We start from the raw sequence: 16,413 nt of genomic DNA on the forward strand, positions 1-16,413 counted from the left end.
TGAATTTCTCTTTTAACTGTTGTCAGATGAAGGTGCATTTTCCAACACTATTTAAAAAAATATTTAAAATTATTTTTTTTTAGAACTTTTATTGAGTTACAGTTAACATACAATAAACTGCATATATTTAGAGCGTACAATTTGGTATCCCAATCTCCCAATAAAATTATTTTTTAAATGCTATTTTCCATTCTCTTTTGGCCTGGCATATGTCCCTGGGGATTAAACAAAAATTTACCACTTGGATGTAATTTCTGTTGAAATGATGTATACTGCCAAAATATCTAAATGAAGAAAGGAAAAAGTCAGACCTTACTGATATAGGCAAAACATGTAAATAATTGAATGAATCACCCCGTTTTCATCTAGGTGTCGTATTAGATGGTAGCTTTAGGCACAACTACACAGTAGAAAGTGACGTGAAGAGGAACAAGCTAATTAGTGTTGTCAAATAAACAAGAGTCTAGAAGTGCCAAATTTGGTATCTTCATCCAAATTCATCAGCCAAATTTTCTACAGTAATTATATTAGCTGGATAATTTCCAAATTTCATCTAACTTTTGTTTTTGTTTCTCTTCTTAGTTTTCCCAACTTTCAGCCCGTGATGGTTTCTGCTTTTCTTCTTCTTCTCTGTTCATTGCTTGCAGAAGAGATTATATAGACTTGTCTGTAGCTTAATTGTCAAATGGTTAACACTTATCAGTGACAGATATTTACCCTTTGTTAGCCTGAAACCATTGTGCCATGTTACTAATTAGCTGACCTGCCAATATTTGCTTCACGTGAAATCTGTCTGCATAATTTCTTAATTGTTTATAATATATTTCAATTGCTCCTATAACTATTAACTTCAGCAAATGTCCTACTATCAAATCAAACCACTAAATGCATTGCAGGTGGAAATGTGCTTATTTTACATTGCCTTACTATTGTTTCCAACAGCTATTTTGTATAGTTTATTTTCAAATCATTTTTAACTAGGTGAAGGCCTCCCAATCTCCTTTACAGCCACTGTAATAAACTGCAGTCAATTCAAAACCATTTTTTTCAAATGCTGAATTTTCCAAACTCTGTGTCTCTTAGGTATAAGCCAGGAGCCACATCTCAGTTTTTTTTTTTAAATATTGGTGAAACAAAATAAGAATGGCATGCATGATCATAATAGATGTATTCTTTTTAATGTCACTAATCAAATTTAATAATGAGAAATGAGTAATATCTTGTGGAAAATTATACCAACAGTTGTCATGTATGAAGAATTTAAGTTTTACAACTATGCAGAGTATATGATAGTGCTGGGTTATAATTTCCTTGTTATAAATTATTTTAAATAGAAAATAACATTTCCCTTTTATTAGCCAGTGCATACTGGGACATTCTTCCTTAACAGCCTGCAGGTGGTCACATTACTTAGCCATAACTTTATTTATTTATTTATTTATTTATTGAAGTATAGTTGATTTATAATGTGCTACTTTCTGGTATACAGCAAAGTGATTCACTTAAAGAATTTTTTGTGCTTTTTTCCATTATATTTTATTACAAGATATTGAATATAGTTCTCTGTGCTATACAGTAAGACCTTGTTGCTTATTTATTTTATATATGGTAGTTTATATCTGCTAATCCTAAACTAATTTATCCTTCCCCTCATCTTTCCCCTTTGGCAACTATAAGTTTGTTTTCTATGAGTCTGTTTCCATTTTGTAATTAAGTTCATTTGTATCATTTTTTAGATTCCACCTATAAGTGATATTGTATGATATTTATCTTTGTCTGACTTAGTTCACTTAGTATGATACTCTCTAGGTCCATCCATGCTGCAGCAAATGGCATTCTTTCTTTTTTATGAATGAGTGATATTCCATTGTATATAAGTACCACATCTTTATCCATTCATATGTTGATGGACATTTAGGTTGCTTCTATGTCTTGGCTATTGTAAATAGTGCTGCTATGAACATTGGGGTGCATGTGTCTTTTTTAATTAGAGTTTTTTCCAGATATATGCCTAGAAGTGGGGTTGCTGGGTCATATGGTAACTCTATTTTCAGTTTTTAAAGAAACTTTCATACTGTTTTCCATGGTGGCTGCACCAATTTACATTCCCTCCAACAGTTTAGGAGAGTTGCCTTTTCTCCACACCCTCTACGGCATTTATTATTTGTAGACTTTTTTTTAAAGCTCTTTATTGGAGTATAATTGCTTTACACTGTTGTGCCAGTTTCTGCTGTACAACAAAGTGAATCAGCTGTATTTATACATATATTCCCATATCCCCTCCCTCCTGCAAAGACATGGGAAGGCAGGGGCGAAGGGGAAGCTGGGACGAAGTGAGAGAGTAACATTGACATGTATACACTACCAAATGTAAAATAGATAGGTAGTGGGAAGCTGCTGCATAACACAGGGAGATCAACTAAACTTTCTGATGATGGCCAGTTTGACCAGTGTGAGGTGATACCTCATTGTAGATTTGATTTGCATTTCTCTAATAATTATTAATGTTAAACATCTTTTCATGTGCCTTTTGGCCATCTGTATGTCTTCTTTGGAGAAATGTCTATTTAGGTCTTCTGCCCATTTTTTTATTGGGTTATTTAATTATTTATTTGTTTATTTATTTTGTTATTGAGTTGTATAAGCTGTTTGTTTATTTTGGAAAGTAATCCCTGTCAGTCATATTGTTTGCAAATATTTTCTCCCAGTCTGTAGATTGTCTTTTCATTTCATTTATGATTTCCTTTGCTGTGCAAAAGCTTAGAAGTTTGATTAGGTCCCATTTGTTTATTTTTGCTTTTATTTCTATTGCCTTGAAAGACTGACCTAAGAAGACATTGCTATGATTTCAGAGAATGTTTTGCCTATGTTCTCTTCTAGGAGTTTTATGGTGCCATGCCTTCTATTTAAGTCTTTAAGGCCATTTTAAGTTTATTTTTGTGTATGGTGTGTGGGAGTGTTCTAACTTCATTGATTTACGTATGGCTGTCAAGCTTTCCCAACACAACTTGCTGAAGAGACTGCCTTTTCTCCATTGTATATTCATTATATATTCAGCCATCTGTGTGTTCCCTTCGGTAGCTCAGCTGGTAGAGCGGAGGACTGTAGATGTTTGTCTGTGGCCATCCTTAGGTCGCTGGTTCGATTCCGGCTCGAAGGAGAGAGATTTTGTATCTATCAATGGAACAGAATAGAGAGCCTAGAAATAAATCCACACACCTCCAGTCAATTGATCTTTGACAAGGAGGCAAGATTAAACAATGGAGCCTTAACTTTAAATATTGAATTTTTGAATTTCCATGCAAAATCAAGATTAGTTTTGTGGCTCTTTGTGTCTGCAAACACACTTTAAGAACTGTGCCATTTTTCAGTTCCCTGACAGCATGGGTTTTCTGCCAAACCCATTAATTTGGAGGTTGCTTGCTTACTAATTTTTCTGTTTTAGGAAGATAGATCCATAATTTCCTCATCCCCCAGTGATATTTATGTGTCAGTGTCCTTTTGGATTATATTTTCTTAGCTCTTATTCCCTTCCATGGGCTTCACAAATTAGAATCACTCAGCTTGGGAAATAAAGGGCATCTAGGCATTTTTCAGTCTCCTCTTGAAACTTTTTGTCAGTTGCTCTGTGACTTATTTCAGATTTTGGCATTCATCTCTTCTAGGTCCACAATTGTCTTTGCTGGGCCAGGAAAGCAGCTCCTTAGCCATTTTGTATTAATGATAATTTGTCCTTATTTGACATAATATAAATTTTGTAACACTTTCTGAAGCGCATGTAAAGACAAGTTTGTTTACAAGCTCTTTATACAAGCTTTCAAAGATACTCTGACTCCATATATAGCCATTTAGCACTCAGTTCAAATATTAGATAATTGTTAAATAGAATGCATTCTTATGTCTTAGGATTATTTCTCTACAGTAACTGTGAAAAAGTCTTTTTATGTATTTGCAGAGACATCTGAAAATGTTCTTGGTATTTTTGTCAAATGGTATTTTCAAACTATATATGGTAATTGAATAAAATTATATTATTGCCTATATGGAAAAGTAAAAAAAATCATATAAATGTGGTACATAATAAAATAATTTAATAGTCATCTAGGTTACTTTGTGTGTAGTGGATAAAATGAGGCCTAAGTCTTAGGCTTGACTTTCTTATTAGAGATATATGCATTTTCTTTTGCTTTTTTTTTTTAAAAAAAGACTAATGTTTGATAAAAAATACACAAACATCAATCATTTCAAAAGTAAGGTCTTTAGATTATAGAGAGTAAATGCAATGATTACAACACATATATATTCAGGGAAATGAATTCTCAACAGTGTATTCACATACTAATTACACAACCAGAGGGTGTGGTTACTTTTAACTTAGGGCAGTCTGTTTGTAAAGTTTTAATTTTACTTTTTATAATTTCCCTGAGATACAAGTTTTATGTAGGGAGACATAACATCTCCAAGTTGTGTGTATATGTGTGTGTGTGTGTGTGTGTGTGTGTGTGTGTAGTATAAACAAATACACATATATTTACATACAATTGAGTTACATACAATTTGAGTTAAATAACACAGTTTAAAGCATCCCATTTATATTGTATCTGGGTTAATAATCAGTGAGTTGAGAAAAATCTCAATTAGTTCATTCATTCATTGGTGATTTTTAAAAACTGATTGTATTAGATAATTAACTTAATATATCAAAATACTATAGATTAAATATTATCATATATGGAATTTACTTAAAAATCATTCAGTTTGAAAGACAAGTGTGTAAAATATAAAAGTCATCCATGAGCTGATAATTATTGAGTCTGAGTGATAAGTATGTGAAGGTTTATTAACTGTTCTCCACTTTTGCAAGTGTGTGAAATTTCTCATGATGAAATGTTTTAAAAGACACCAAGTAAGAAGATAGCTGTGGCTGTAAACTGACAAAAATGTTTGTTATTTACCACCAGAACAGTATAGCCACAGGTTTACAATAGCTGGCCACCATAAACTTATACTCAGAGCAAATTATGAATCTAGCTGTGTTCAGCACTAGAGCTGTGGACAGCTACTCCAAGCAGAAGTAGTTCATGGCTTAGATGCAGGATCCCCTTAGTTATGCATTTACTAAGACAAATGCAGGATTTGAGCAAAGGTGTAGTCTTAAATGATGCTAGAATGGTAGTCCGAAAGATGAATAAGCACAAATAGTCATTGTATCTAATTCTTTTTTATTTTTTTGTGCTGATCATGGCTCCCTGAACAGCCAGATACTTGACCTGTCTCTTACACAGTGTCCAGATTTCTGACACTATCTTCTATAGCTGATCTGCAGTTCTAGGGCTAGGGCTAGACTGAGAGCTCATTATCTGACTTTTCTTCTCAGAATATCTTCTCTAAGGTGTTATTGGTGTCCCACAGCATTACCTTTGCCTGTTAGACAGCCCTAGATATAGATGATTGCCTTTGGGGTTTGCAAGAAGAGACTGGAAAGAAATGCAAATTGAGTGAGTTATACTGCAGCAAGGATTATCATTGCTTCTGTGTACCTTGGGAACGATTCTAGAATGGCAGGAGGATACAAAAGGATTTTCAGGGCTTACCTGAAACACTCATGAGCTTACACGTGCAGGCATATAATTTGCTTTATTTCATCAATCTGTTCATGCCATAAAATGTAAGTGAAAAATCTTATTTATGGGGAGTACATATGAAAGTTGCCAAAGACATTTATCATTTGCAAAGGTCTACTAGACTAGGACTCTTGGAACTCCAGACAAATTACATTGGACTGTGTCCTACTTATTGACGGGAAAGAGAAAAACAGTCCCTGACATCTAGGATTTCTGGTATTATCAGCCAGGCCTTGGTGTTCACCTATTGAACATAATTACATTCATGGAAGATCAACATTAGGCAAGGCCATTCCATGACCTTGAGCAACAACAACAAAAAACCCATGAAACCTCTATAATCATATCTGAAAATAGACTAAACTTTAGTATTGTCATTGCCACAAAAATGATCTGATACACCCCACTCTAATGAGTGACTCCTGCTTTACTTCTTATAGCTCTAGCCTTAGCCTAGTCTCTCCTCCTTCTAGATAAGATTTATGAAGATATTGAATTACCCTCTGCACCACTTCTTGACAGTATCCAAATCAGAGCAAAGCCCCACTTCCTTAAATCCTCCCCAAACCACCAAGAGCAAATCCCATAATAAGTTCTTTCTAACACCCTCTTAGTGATATGGCCCAGGGTTCCCATGATGTGCATTCTCCCTTGCTACAAAATGTAATAAATCCAATTTGGGTAATTTCAGTTGTATTCCTGGCAATCATGGGCTGGAAGATAAACTATTACTAAAGAGTTACAATGAGAGCCTTATAATTGATAAAACAACTATGGTTCTTCTGTCCAACAGAGTCATTGGTTATTAGTTTTTAAAATTGTGACAAAATACACATAACATAAAATTTGCCATCTTAATTATTTTTACGTGTACAGTTCAGTGGCATTAAGTACACTTACATTATCGTATAGCTACCACCACTATCTGTCCATCTGCAGAACTTTTTATGATCCTAAACTGAAACTCTGCCTCAAACAGTCCTCATTCTCCACTCTTCCAGACCTTCATAACACTCTTCTACTTTCTGTCTCTATGAATTTGATTATTTTAGGTACTTTACATAAGTGAAATCATAGAATATGTGTCCTTTTATGTCTGGCTTATTTCACTTAGCATAAAATTTTCAGAGTTCATCCATGTTGTAGCAGGTATCAGAATTTCCTTCCTTTTTAAGGCTGAATAATATTCTAGTGTATGATTATACCACATTATATTTATCCATTCATCTGTTGATGGATATTTGGTTGTTTCCATCTTTTCACAATTGTGAATAATACTTCTATGAGCACTGGTATAATTATGGTCATAATTTTTTTAGCAATGAGAAGTAGAATGTCCAGGATTTTTCTGATTCTACATATAAAACTAAAGCATTCTCCATCCTTCCTGGGCTAACCTCCAACCCCAGCAATCCCCATGCTCTGGGAAATCAAACATTTTGCTAGTGATGAGCCCTGGAAGTCTATAAGTGTACATCATGTTATTGCCAGGTGTGATCACAGACTTTACCAAGCTAGCAATAAGGATGGAAAGAATTAGAGGAGACAGTATAGAGAGGCAAAACAACTCTGGAACAATTTTTCTTTCAAAATATATTTTCAAAACTAAGTTATAAATTGTTTGCTACCTAGTGAAGTACTGAAAAATAGGCATGCTAAAGGAGGGCTTTTGACTTTGAGGTGAGAGATATTGCCAAGTCATTTATTTATTCAACCATTAAGCTATCATTTGCCACTTCCTGCCTGAAACATAAACTCAGTGGGTTCAGGGACTTGTGCTCTATCTTCTCTCTCTAGGACAGAGCACATAATAGACACTCAACAAATACTTATGAAATAAGTAAGTAAATGAATGATTATAATGAGTCCATATTATGTCTTAGGCACTGTGAGAGGCATCATAGGTATCAAATACCACCATCCCTGTCTACATAATGCTTTAAGGCTAGCTAGAGAATTAGAAACACTACAAGATAGCTATAAACAAACTGTAATTGGTGTGCAGAAAAAGGAAAAATTACTCCTACTTATGAATAGTGACAGAAGTTGCAAAGGTGAATTAGAATGGAAAAGATTTTTACAGGTGAAAGCATGAAAGTGTATTCCATGTGGAGTTAATACCACGAGCAAAGGCATGGTGGTTGCAAGAAGCACAAGGATGAACTACAGTTTATTGAGCTTCCATTCTGCTCAATAAACTTTAAATCCTTCACTTGACTTAAGCTTCATAGCACCTTCCATTTTCCCACCCTCCAGGAGGGAATAATCATTCTTCATGCTTGGGTTAAGAAAATCAACAAACACATAGTAATTAACTGGGGAAACCTGAATTTGAATCCAGGTCTTCAGATCCCTTACTGTGATTCCAACCACTAGATTGTATTCAGTGAGTATTAATTAGTTTATTTTGGCTGGCATATAACATGTAGATGTAGGGAAAGAGAGAAGGGATACAACTGAAAACTCTGCAGGGTTAAAATGGTGGAGAGAAGTGGAAACTCACTTTTTTTTCTACTTTGAATTTAAGTGTAAATAGCATTTTTATGTGCTTAAAATACAGTAAAGCTCTTTTGGTGGAATATCTGGGTAGAGGTTGTAGAGAATGATCAAAAAGCATTGATTATTAGTAGTTAGTTTTTATAAAGATTCTTATTTCCCTTTTGTATGTGTTTTCTTTAAGTTTGACTCTCTAAATACATATTTCTGAACACCTTTTTTTTTTAATGATTTGGCTCAGTTGTTTTAAGCAAAACTCCTCTTTTAAAATATTATTCAGCTGAAATGTGTTCTAAGGTTTTCTGAGCTATAAGAATCCTTGCTTTTTGGAACATAATTCAACATCAATTTAATTGAAAAAATATATATATCTCCAACAATTGAGAAATATTATGAACTAATGAAAGAAAATACATAGTAAAGAGCCATGTATGTTAAGATTGGAGGAGGATATGAAGTAAGGAAATGTTCCAAATGAGTAGCAAGTTTATAAACTGTGCGCAGTATGGTTTTGATGGACAGCTGAGGATTACATGAATAAGTTTTAATAGAAGCAGGGAACCACTGCAGTAAGTCATTCTTCTCTTTCCATTTATGCTTAAAAATTTTTTAAGGTTGGCTACTTTCAACATCACAATTAAAAATCATCAGTATTTTTTCATCTCTGTGGAATGATAAAAATGTTGATCCCAACCTTGAATTGTCTGGATAGAGTAAAAATACAAAATATTTTCACTCCTCCTCTTGCTATTGCCAGCAGCTATATGCATGAGAAATAATCATAAAGGAAATAGAAAGATAGAATAATAAAGTCAAAAGGGAAGATTCGTAACAACTTCTAGTTTAGTTTGCCACTGGGTGTGATGGTTAATTTTATGTGTCAACTTGGCTAGGCTATGATGCCCAATAATTTGTCAAAGACCAGTCTAGATGTTACTATGAAGGTATTTGTAGATATGATTAGCATATGCAATTATCTGACTTTGAATAAAGCAGATTACTTTCTACAATGTGGGTGGGCCTCCTCCAATCAGTTGAAGGTCTTAAGAGCAGAGACTGAGGTTTCCCGAAGAAGAATTCTGTTTCAAGGCTGCAACATAGAAATCCTACCTGGGTTCCCAGCCTGCTGGCCTGCTTTTCAGATTTGCCAGCTCTCATAATGATGTGAGCCAATTCCTTAAAATAAATCTCTCTATATGTATATATCTATATTTATATCCACATTTCTGTGTCTCTGGGAAACCCTGACTAATACAAGTGGGCAAACTAAAGCCCAGAGATATTACATGATTTTCCTAATATCATTTAGTAAATAGTGACAGAGCTATAATAGAAAGATGGGGAAACTGGGTCATAAAATTGCCTAAAATATTGAATATAAGTCTGGGAAAAATTCATAAACTATCCATTTCCAGCACTGTCCTTTCTAGTGGATTGCATGCAGAGAAATGTAAAGTTTCATGAAACACGAATACATTAAAAAAAAATCTGAAGTTCAAAGCAGATAAAACATAGGAGGAACTGTTTGTTTGCTTTACCAAAAGATAAAGTGTACCATTCGTTAGAGAGACAACTTTCCTCGACATTGAAGGTGGTGTCATTTTTTTAAAGTGCTTTGTAAACTTTCAGGGACACATAAGTTCAACACAATTGAACAGAGCACATTTTTAAAGTGCATCTTACTAAAAAAAATTCCCAAGATTCAATAATTATTTCATCCTCATGAAAAAGAATAGTTTATAAAGATAGAAATGGCAAAGAGGGGGAAATATACATGTTGTTATCTTAATAGACATAGATCGCATGTTGTATGATGCTTTGCTGATAACAAAGCTCTTTCATAAACACTCTTTTCTGGAAGCTTCACTACAGATCTCTGAATTACTATCACCATTTTATGATGGAGATAAGCAGGGCTGACAGAGTCTAGAGGACTTGCCTAAATGACTCAGAGACAGAGCAGCTGATTCCCAGATCTGAGCTCTCCTCATTGCCCTGAAATGATGCCCACGGAGCACCAGCATTAGCTAGAAGGGTAGTGTTTGTAGGTCTCTTGGCCAAGAATCCTATAGTGAGCTGAATTCTCACCTTAATGAAAAGGATATGTGAGTTCTACTGTGCTAACAGGAATATTAAGATTTACCTTGGGAAAAAAAATCCCAGTACATCTCTTTCTCATTCTTAAAAATAATGCTACCATATCCTTTTGCAACTATGAATTGACTCTATGGGAGAATAGGAAATTTGATCACAAGGATAAGGCATACTCCCTCCTCTCTCCACCTTTCCCACAGTGCTCCCTATTTGGAGTAAATATTCTTTGAATTCTGCATCCTTGTACAATACGCAGGCTCTAGTTGTGGGTTTTTTTTTTTTTTTAATGCTATATGGTTTACTGACTTGAAAAAATTATTCCCATGTTTTACAGCCCTCTCGCCTAGCTTGGTTTTCATCTTCCCAACTTAACAGCATTTACTTTAGGAAAAGGATTTTACATCACTGGATCAAGGAACAGAGGCACCTTTATTTCATCTATATTCACTGGGCTACTAAGACCCTGCACATTTTCAGTCCATTTTTATCGTTCCTACTTGGGCCATCCCTGGACTCATCACATTTGTAAGACTTGATTTCTCTCCTCTTTCTTATCTGAGAGCAGGTGGACCAAGACACTTCTTTGGAGGCTCGACAAGTGATTTCTCTTGAGAGAGGCACATCTCTCTAGTCTGCCAAGGAATGAAAATTCAGACAATCACATAGATCAATTTGAAAGGCGCCAAATAAATTCCACCAAATGCTACTGGCAGTGATTACAACATGTCACAGGGAAATATGATGATTTTCTTCTAGCATCAGGCTTCAGTCTTGTCCTGAGTGCCACAAAAGTGACACAGAGAAGTCATAAACAGCTTTCTCCATGGATGTAGCATACAGTTCTCATAATCAGGGAAATGAAGGGGTTGATGTGCTTCTTTACCTTGTAATGTCTGGAACAGGATGCCAGGGATTATGTATGAACCCCCTAGAACTTACTGCTCTTTGCTGACAGCACACTTGTCAACTACTCCAAAAATTAGGCAAAGTGGTGAAGAAAGACCACCATTTTGTTATAAGTAGGGTTCTGGGCCCCGACTGAGGAAAGAAAGAACCTGTTGTAGCTTACAAAAAGAAAAGCTCTTCGGTAGGTACGGAAAGTCCTGAAAGCCCATATGAGAGTCGGCTCCCCAGGAGGTGATAGCATCCCAAAGTCTCCTACGATTTTAGGTTCAACCACAAGATTGTCTTTTATACAAACAGGACCAGGAAGTCACATCAAAGGGCCGAGCAAGATCATAAGCAAAGCAGCTGTGTGAACCAAGTTAAAAAAAAAAAAAAAAAAAAAGATAAGAAGAAGAAGCCAAGGAACGCTGCAGAAATGGCGAGAAAAGACAGAGACGCAGAGGAGGGATAAGACGGGAGGAGGGAGTCGGGGAGGGAGGGGAGAAAGGAGAAAGCTGAGCGCGGACGTCAGGAACAAAAGCTCCAGCGGTGTCTGGCGGAGGCACTAAGGGAGCAAGGGGTGTTTTGAATAATTATTAAAATTAGCATGTGTCTGCGCCATCCTGTGGGTGTGGCGCACCGCGGAGTGTAAACTCTAGCGGGGCCGGAGCAAACATTGGATTAGCGGCAGCAGCCTGCCAGCCTGCCGGAGGAGTGTGAGGACCAGCGCGCGGCACACCGACCGCACGATGGCCTCGTCTCAAGGGAAGAACGAGCTGAAATTCGCCGACTGGATGGCAACTCTGCCGGAGAGCATCCACAGCATCCCCCTCACCAATTTAGCCATCCCAGGTAGGCGCGCGGAGGCTGCCGACGGGGCGCTCGGCGTCCGCTCCACCTACCCCGCCCTGCTTTATCTGCCGCTAAGTGGGAACTTGCCACGATGCCCGCAGGAGGGAAAGTCGTCTCCAGGGGTGGGTCTCGGGCCAAGCAAGTGCGTGCTGGGGAGCCTCTGGCCTCCCGGCGTTTGCCAGACCTCTGGGGACCGTGGCACGGGGAGTCAAGGTGACTGCTTCTCCATGGGTTTTTGAAGCGGGTTGTCTGGGAGGGCTTGGCTCTAGGATGGCCCCTAGTGCCCGCCTGCCACGGTTTTTCCCGAAGACTTGGGGCTGGGGGAGATTTCTGGGGCTGTAGGGTGTTATGATCAGTGAGCGCGAGCTGCTGTCCTAAGGGCTCGGCTCCGGCCGGTGGACCTCCGACTCCATCCCTGTCACGGAATCAAGCGGATTTGGCGGATTTCTCGGTTAGAACCTACTCGAGTCATTAATATTCGTCCCTAGTCTCCTTTAAAGAGACAACACGCTTCCCGAAGAGGGATGAAAGTTCAGGGACCGGCGGCGGCTTGATCGCTGCCCTTGGCGGGGAGCCGAAGGGAGAGAGGAGCGGAGGGAGCCGTTTCCTGATCTGCGTGGACCTAGAGGGCCTGGCCGGGTGACCACCGTCTGGATTCTGGTCGAAGGGCTGTTAGCAGCGTAGAGCGCGCGGGTCAGGAAAGCAAACCCTTGCGGACCTTGCATTTGCTGCTTGGGGCAGAAGCTGGGCAGGGAACCTGCGTGAGCTGCGGCGGAGGGGTGGGCTTAACAGGCAAAGCTTCGGTGAAAAGATGATTGCGCCGCTGTCCAGACAGGCTAGAAGGACGGAAGCCTGTGCAAAGTGAGGAAGAAACTGGAGGGATGCAGAGGCTTCAGCATGGCGCGCATGACTTGGACCAGAGCACTGGGCAGGTTTCTGGGGTGGGAGCGCCGCAGACCCTAGTCAGGTGTGCAGGAGGGAGGGTCGTTTCAGGACGGTGTACCCTGGTGACAGCTGGGGACACAGCCATCGTTCGTTGACTTTTCTCTCGGGCTGAGGGTGCAGATGCCTGACCCTTCCAGGATTGGGCTAGAGGGCAAAATACCCACAGGTAATCCCCCGCCCCAGGCTGTGACGTGTTATCAAGTTTAACCTTCTGGTCTACCTTCCCTAGCTCTACCCCATCCGGCGCCCCCTCTCAGCCACCGGGGGAAATCATACTTTAAAAAAAAAAGAGAAATGAAGGAAAAGATGGGTTTTCTCGAAAATCAGGAGTCTCTAACCAGTAGTGCTGGGACTGATCAGTAACTCAAATCAATGGTCGTTAGTCAAGTGTATGTTTGGTGATTACCATAGGCGTAGGCCACACTCCCAGTGCCAGTCCCGGAAGGGAAGGATTTGTCTTCTCTTTTCCTTCTTCAAGAGGTAGCGTCCCAAGAGCTTGGGTGTCTCCAGGGAAAAGAACAAGCCAGCGTCTGCCCTCTGCTCTTACCCTGCTCCCTGGGTGAACCTGGGGATTGCTCTTTTGAAGGAGACAGTGGAAAGTACAGAACTTTGTTGGCAAAATTCCACTCTCACTTCCACAGGCATTCCTATCCTCTTTTCTTCCTTCCTTTTAATTTTTGGTTTTAGGCGGTTACTTTCACATGGTCTCCCCTGAGTATTTATGCATACATAAAAGGTAAGAAGGGCAAGGACTCTGATGCCGGCCTCCTGGTAGGTGATTCTCCTGAGACACAGGGAGGTTAAAAGCCCAAGTTCACACTGCAAGTTCTGAGGGATGGTATGATACCAGGTCTAAATCTAACCTACGTTTTTATAATACTTCACTTTTCGAAGCCCTAGTATGTAACCCAGATCACACAATCCTTCCCCACACCTTGTGAATCAGGGGATGCTAAGTATTAACTCCATTTCACAGATGTGAAAATTGCACCTCAGTGAAGGGAAATGACCGACTATCAGTTCGGTGATATAACCCTTAAAATGGTCCTTAGGAAAAATCTCACAGGAACCTTGGAGGGAAATGCTTTGGGGCTAGTATCTGGATGATTCAGCAGCAACAAGTACTAACCAAGGTGGGAAGACAAAGAAACAGGCACTAGGAGGAACAGGATGAATTTTCTTTTCTTTCCATGGGACAGAGTGAAAACCTGAGGTCAGAGGCTTTGGTATTCTGATGGTTCTACAGTAGAGACACAATGACGATGGCACCGGACGCCGTGAAAATTTCCAGTGCTTTCCCAATGCCTCTTAGTTTTATACTCAAAGTGGATCCCTGCAAAGCCTTCCATTCTTACCCTCAATGCTTCCAAGAAAAAAACCCTGTTTCACCTGTCTACACTCCTGAATTCCCCACGATTCTGTAATGCAGGTTTGGCAGATGCTCACATATAAATGCAGGTTTAAAACTGGGTTTGGTACCTTTCTGCATTACTCAACTGTGAGAATTTTTGGAGGAAAAAAGACATTCAAACTTCGATAGTCAGAGAAGACTAATTGGAGACTATTAAACACTAATGGAATAATTGCCTTAAAATCATGCTAATAGCTTCCTGGCTGCTACATGTTTACTTGGCCAGTTGCTACAGTTTGAATTAAGTAATTATCTCCACCATTTAAAACCACTCCTGATGTACCACACAAGTGTTTTTCTGTAGAAGGGAACGGCTGCTGGGTCATCCTCAGAGCTTCGGGTCTTCTTAGGTGAAGCAGCTGGAGAGTGAAGAGCTGTCTAATGATGGAGCCTTCCCCTTGGGGCAGCTGACCTGGGCTACCCAGAGCTCGTGCAAAGAACAATCTGCAGGTGTGTGACATCCCCCACCAGGTGCGCGGTTCTGGCGTCTTGAATGCGTTCGTAACCAAATCTCCCAGGGGCTGTTTTTCACTTAGATGGCCTCGTGATTTGGTATTGACTGGCCTAAGGAATTAAGTTAGTAATTGGTATTAGTAGTTTTACTTTCATTTTACTTTTCAAAGGAATGGTACCGTGGGAACACACAAACAGTTACTCAGATTTCAGTCTCATTTGTCTTTTCTTCCTATCTCTGATGACACCAAGCTAAGTTTTCATTCATGTCTGCCTAACAATATCCTGGCATTTTGGATTATGAATGATGCATCCTTTCACCACAAACAGGTGAGAGAGGATAAACAGGGATGGAAGCGGGAGACAAAGTATCAAATTCAGGTGAAGGTGAGTCTGATAAATTTCTGGTCAGTCTGATGGATTTCTGGCATCTTTAAAGCCTAGTTCTAACTCTGTAATCGTGGTGCCACCAAAACCATTGTAAAAAGATTCGTCATAGCTAGTGGGAAGCTGCTGTGCAGCGCAGTGGAGCTCAGCCCCGTGCTCTGTGATTACCTAGAGTGGTGGGAGGGAGGCTCAAGAGGGAGACGGTATATGTATACATATAGCTGATATACTTTGTTGTACAGCAGAAACTAATACAACACTGTAAAGCAATTATACTCCAATAAAAAAGAGAAAAATGATCCCTCATGGGAGCAAGCAAGCTGTTGCTTGATCTGGGTAAGTTGTTGGTGATCTGGATCTATGACAGGGAGTCATTCTGTCCAAAATCTAAAAGATCAGGAAGGGGTTTTATTCCATGGGAAGGGTCTGTTATGCATTTTCTGATATGTGATGAAAGTCTTCTTCACATAATATAGTAAATTGACCATGTAGCAATGAAAGATTGACTAAAATGTGTGGGACTAGAACCTCAAAAGGAGTGTGTGTTTCCTTGGTGTCAGAGTTGATTACTGAGTTGACAACCAGTTGGCTTGCAAGCTGCACCCGGGCAATCAGTCTGCCTACCCCTCCCCTGTCCTTGGAATGTACTTTCTGCCCACTGTTCCCACAGTGGGAGCCCTCTTCAAGGATGCAGCCTTGAAAGAGCAATGTGTTGTTGAGACCATCTGGACAGTGTAAGTGACTGAACCTTGTTGAGGCCTCTATATAAACTTTTAAGATTCTGGCAGGTAGGTGCAGAGATCTACTCATCTTGCAGCTGCCCTAAAATAAGCTTCCTATGTAAGTTCCCTGATTATTAAACTTGCCACCTACCAATCTGGAAGTGATCAGCCTTTCTTTCCTCTCTCCTTGCCTGTTTTCAAACCAAAACTTAAACAGGAATTGTTGACTGTACTTTAGATAAGGAACACAGAAATGCTTTAGAAATCAATCATTGTTCTTGTAGATTTCGTACACTCTTCCAGAAAACGCTAACACCAATGAAAAAGAACAGTCTTACTTAGGGACACTAGATATTTATATAGCTCTAATTTCTGTGTTCTTGCGTTGGCTTTTATTAGTTTTTAATTTCTTCACTCACAGTGATCTCTTCTCGTTGTTCCTGGAGCCAACTGTTTTCCTTTTCTGTGCAATTGACTATTTCTGTTTTGCCTGGGATGAGACAATCTGCAGAGCAAATCTGGGACTGCGTCTTAATTGTACAAG

At 39.1% G+C, this 16,413-nt stretch overlaps 1 protein-coding gene and 1 non-coding gene across 2 annotated transcripts in view; both read left to right on the forward strand.

Moving 5' to 3' along the window:
- The first annotated feature begins 3,071 nt into the window (after positions 1–3,071).
- TRNAY-GUA (transfer RNA tyrosine (anticodon GUA)) lies at positions 3,072–3,160 on the forward strand. Its single transcript is given in 2 exon segments — positions 3,072–3,108; positions 3,125–3,160. It is a non-coding gene; the product is annotated as a tRNA-Tyr (tRNA).
- Positions 3,161–11,797: 8,637 nt separating this feature from the next.
- The window catches only part of PLCXD3 (phosphatidylinositol specific phospholipase C X domain containing 3), a 155,031-nt gene continuing 150,415 nt past the window's right edge, over positions 11,798–16,413 (forward strand). The window contains exon 1 of the mRNA XM_057710137.1: positions 11,798–11,951. Coding sequence (XP_057566120.1) covers positions 11,849–11,951 — 103 coding nt within the window. The 5' untranslated portion in view covers positions 11,798–11,848. The remainder of the gene's footprint in view (positions 11,952–16,413) is intronic.

This window comes from Hippopotamus amphibius, chromosome 15 (genome assembly GCF_030028045.1).
Source record: "Hippopotamus amphibius kiboko isolate mHipAmp2 chromosome 15, mHipAmp2.hap2, whole genome shotgun sequence".
NCBI lineage: Eukaryota > Metazoa > Chordata > Mammalia > Artiodactyla > Hippopotamidae > Hippopotamus > Hippopotamus amphibius.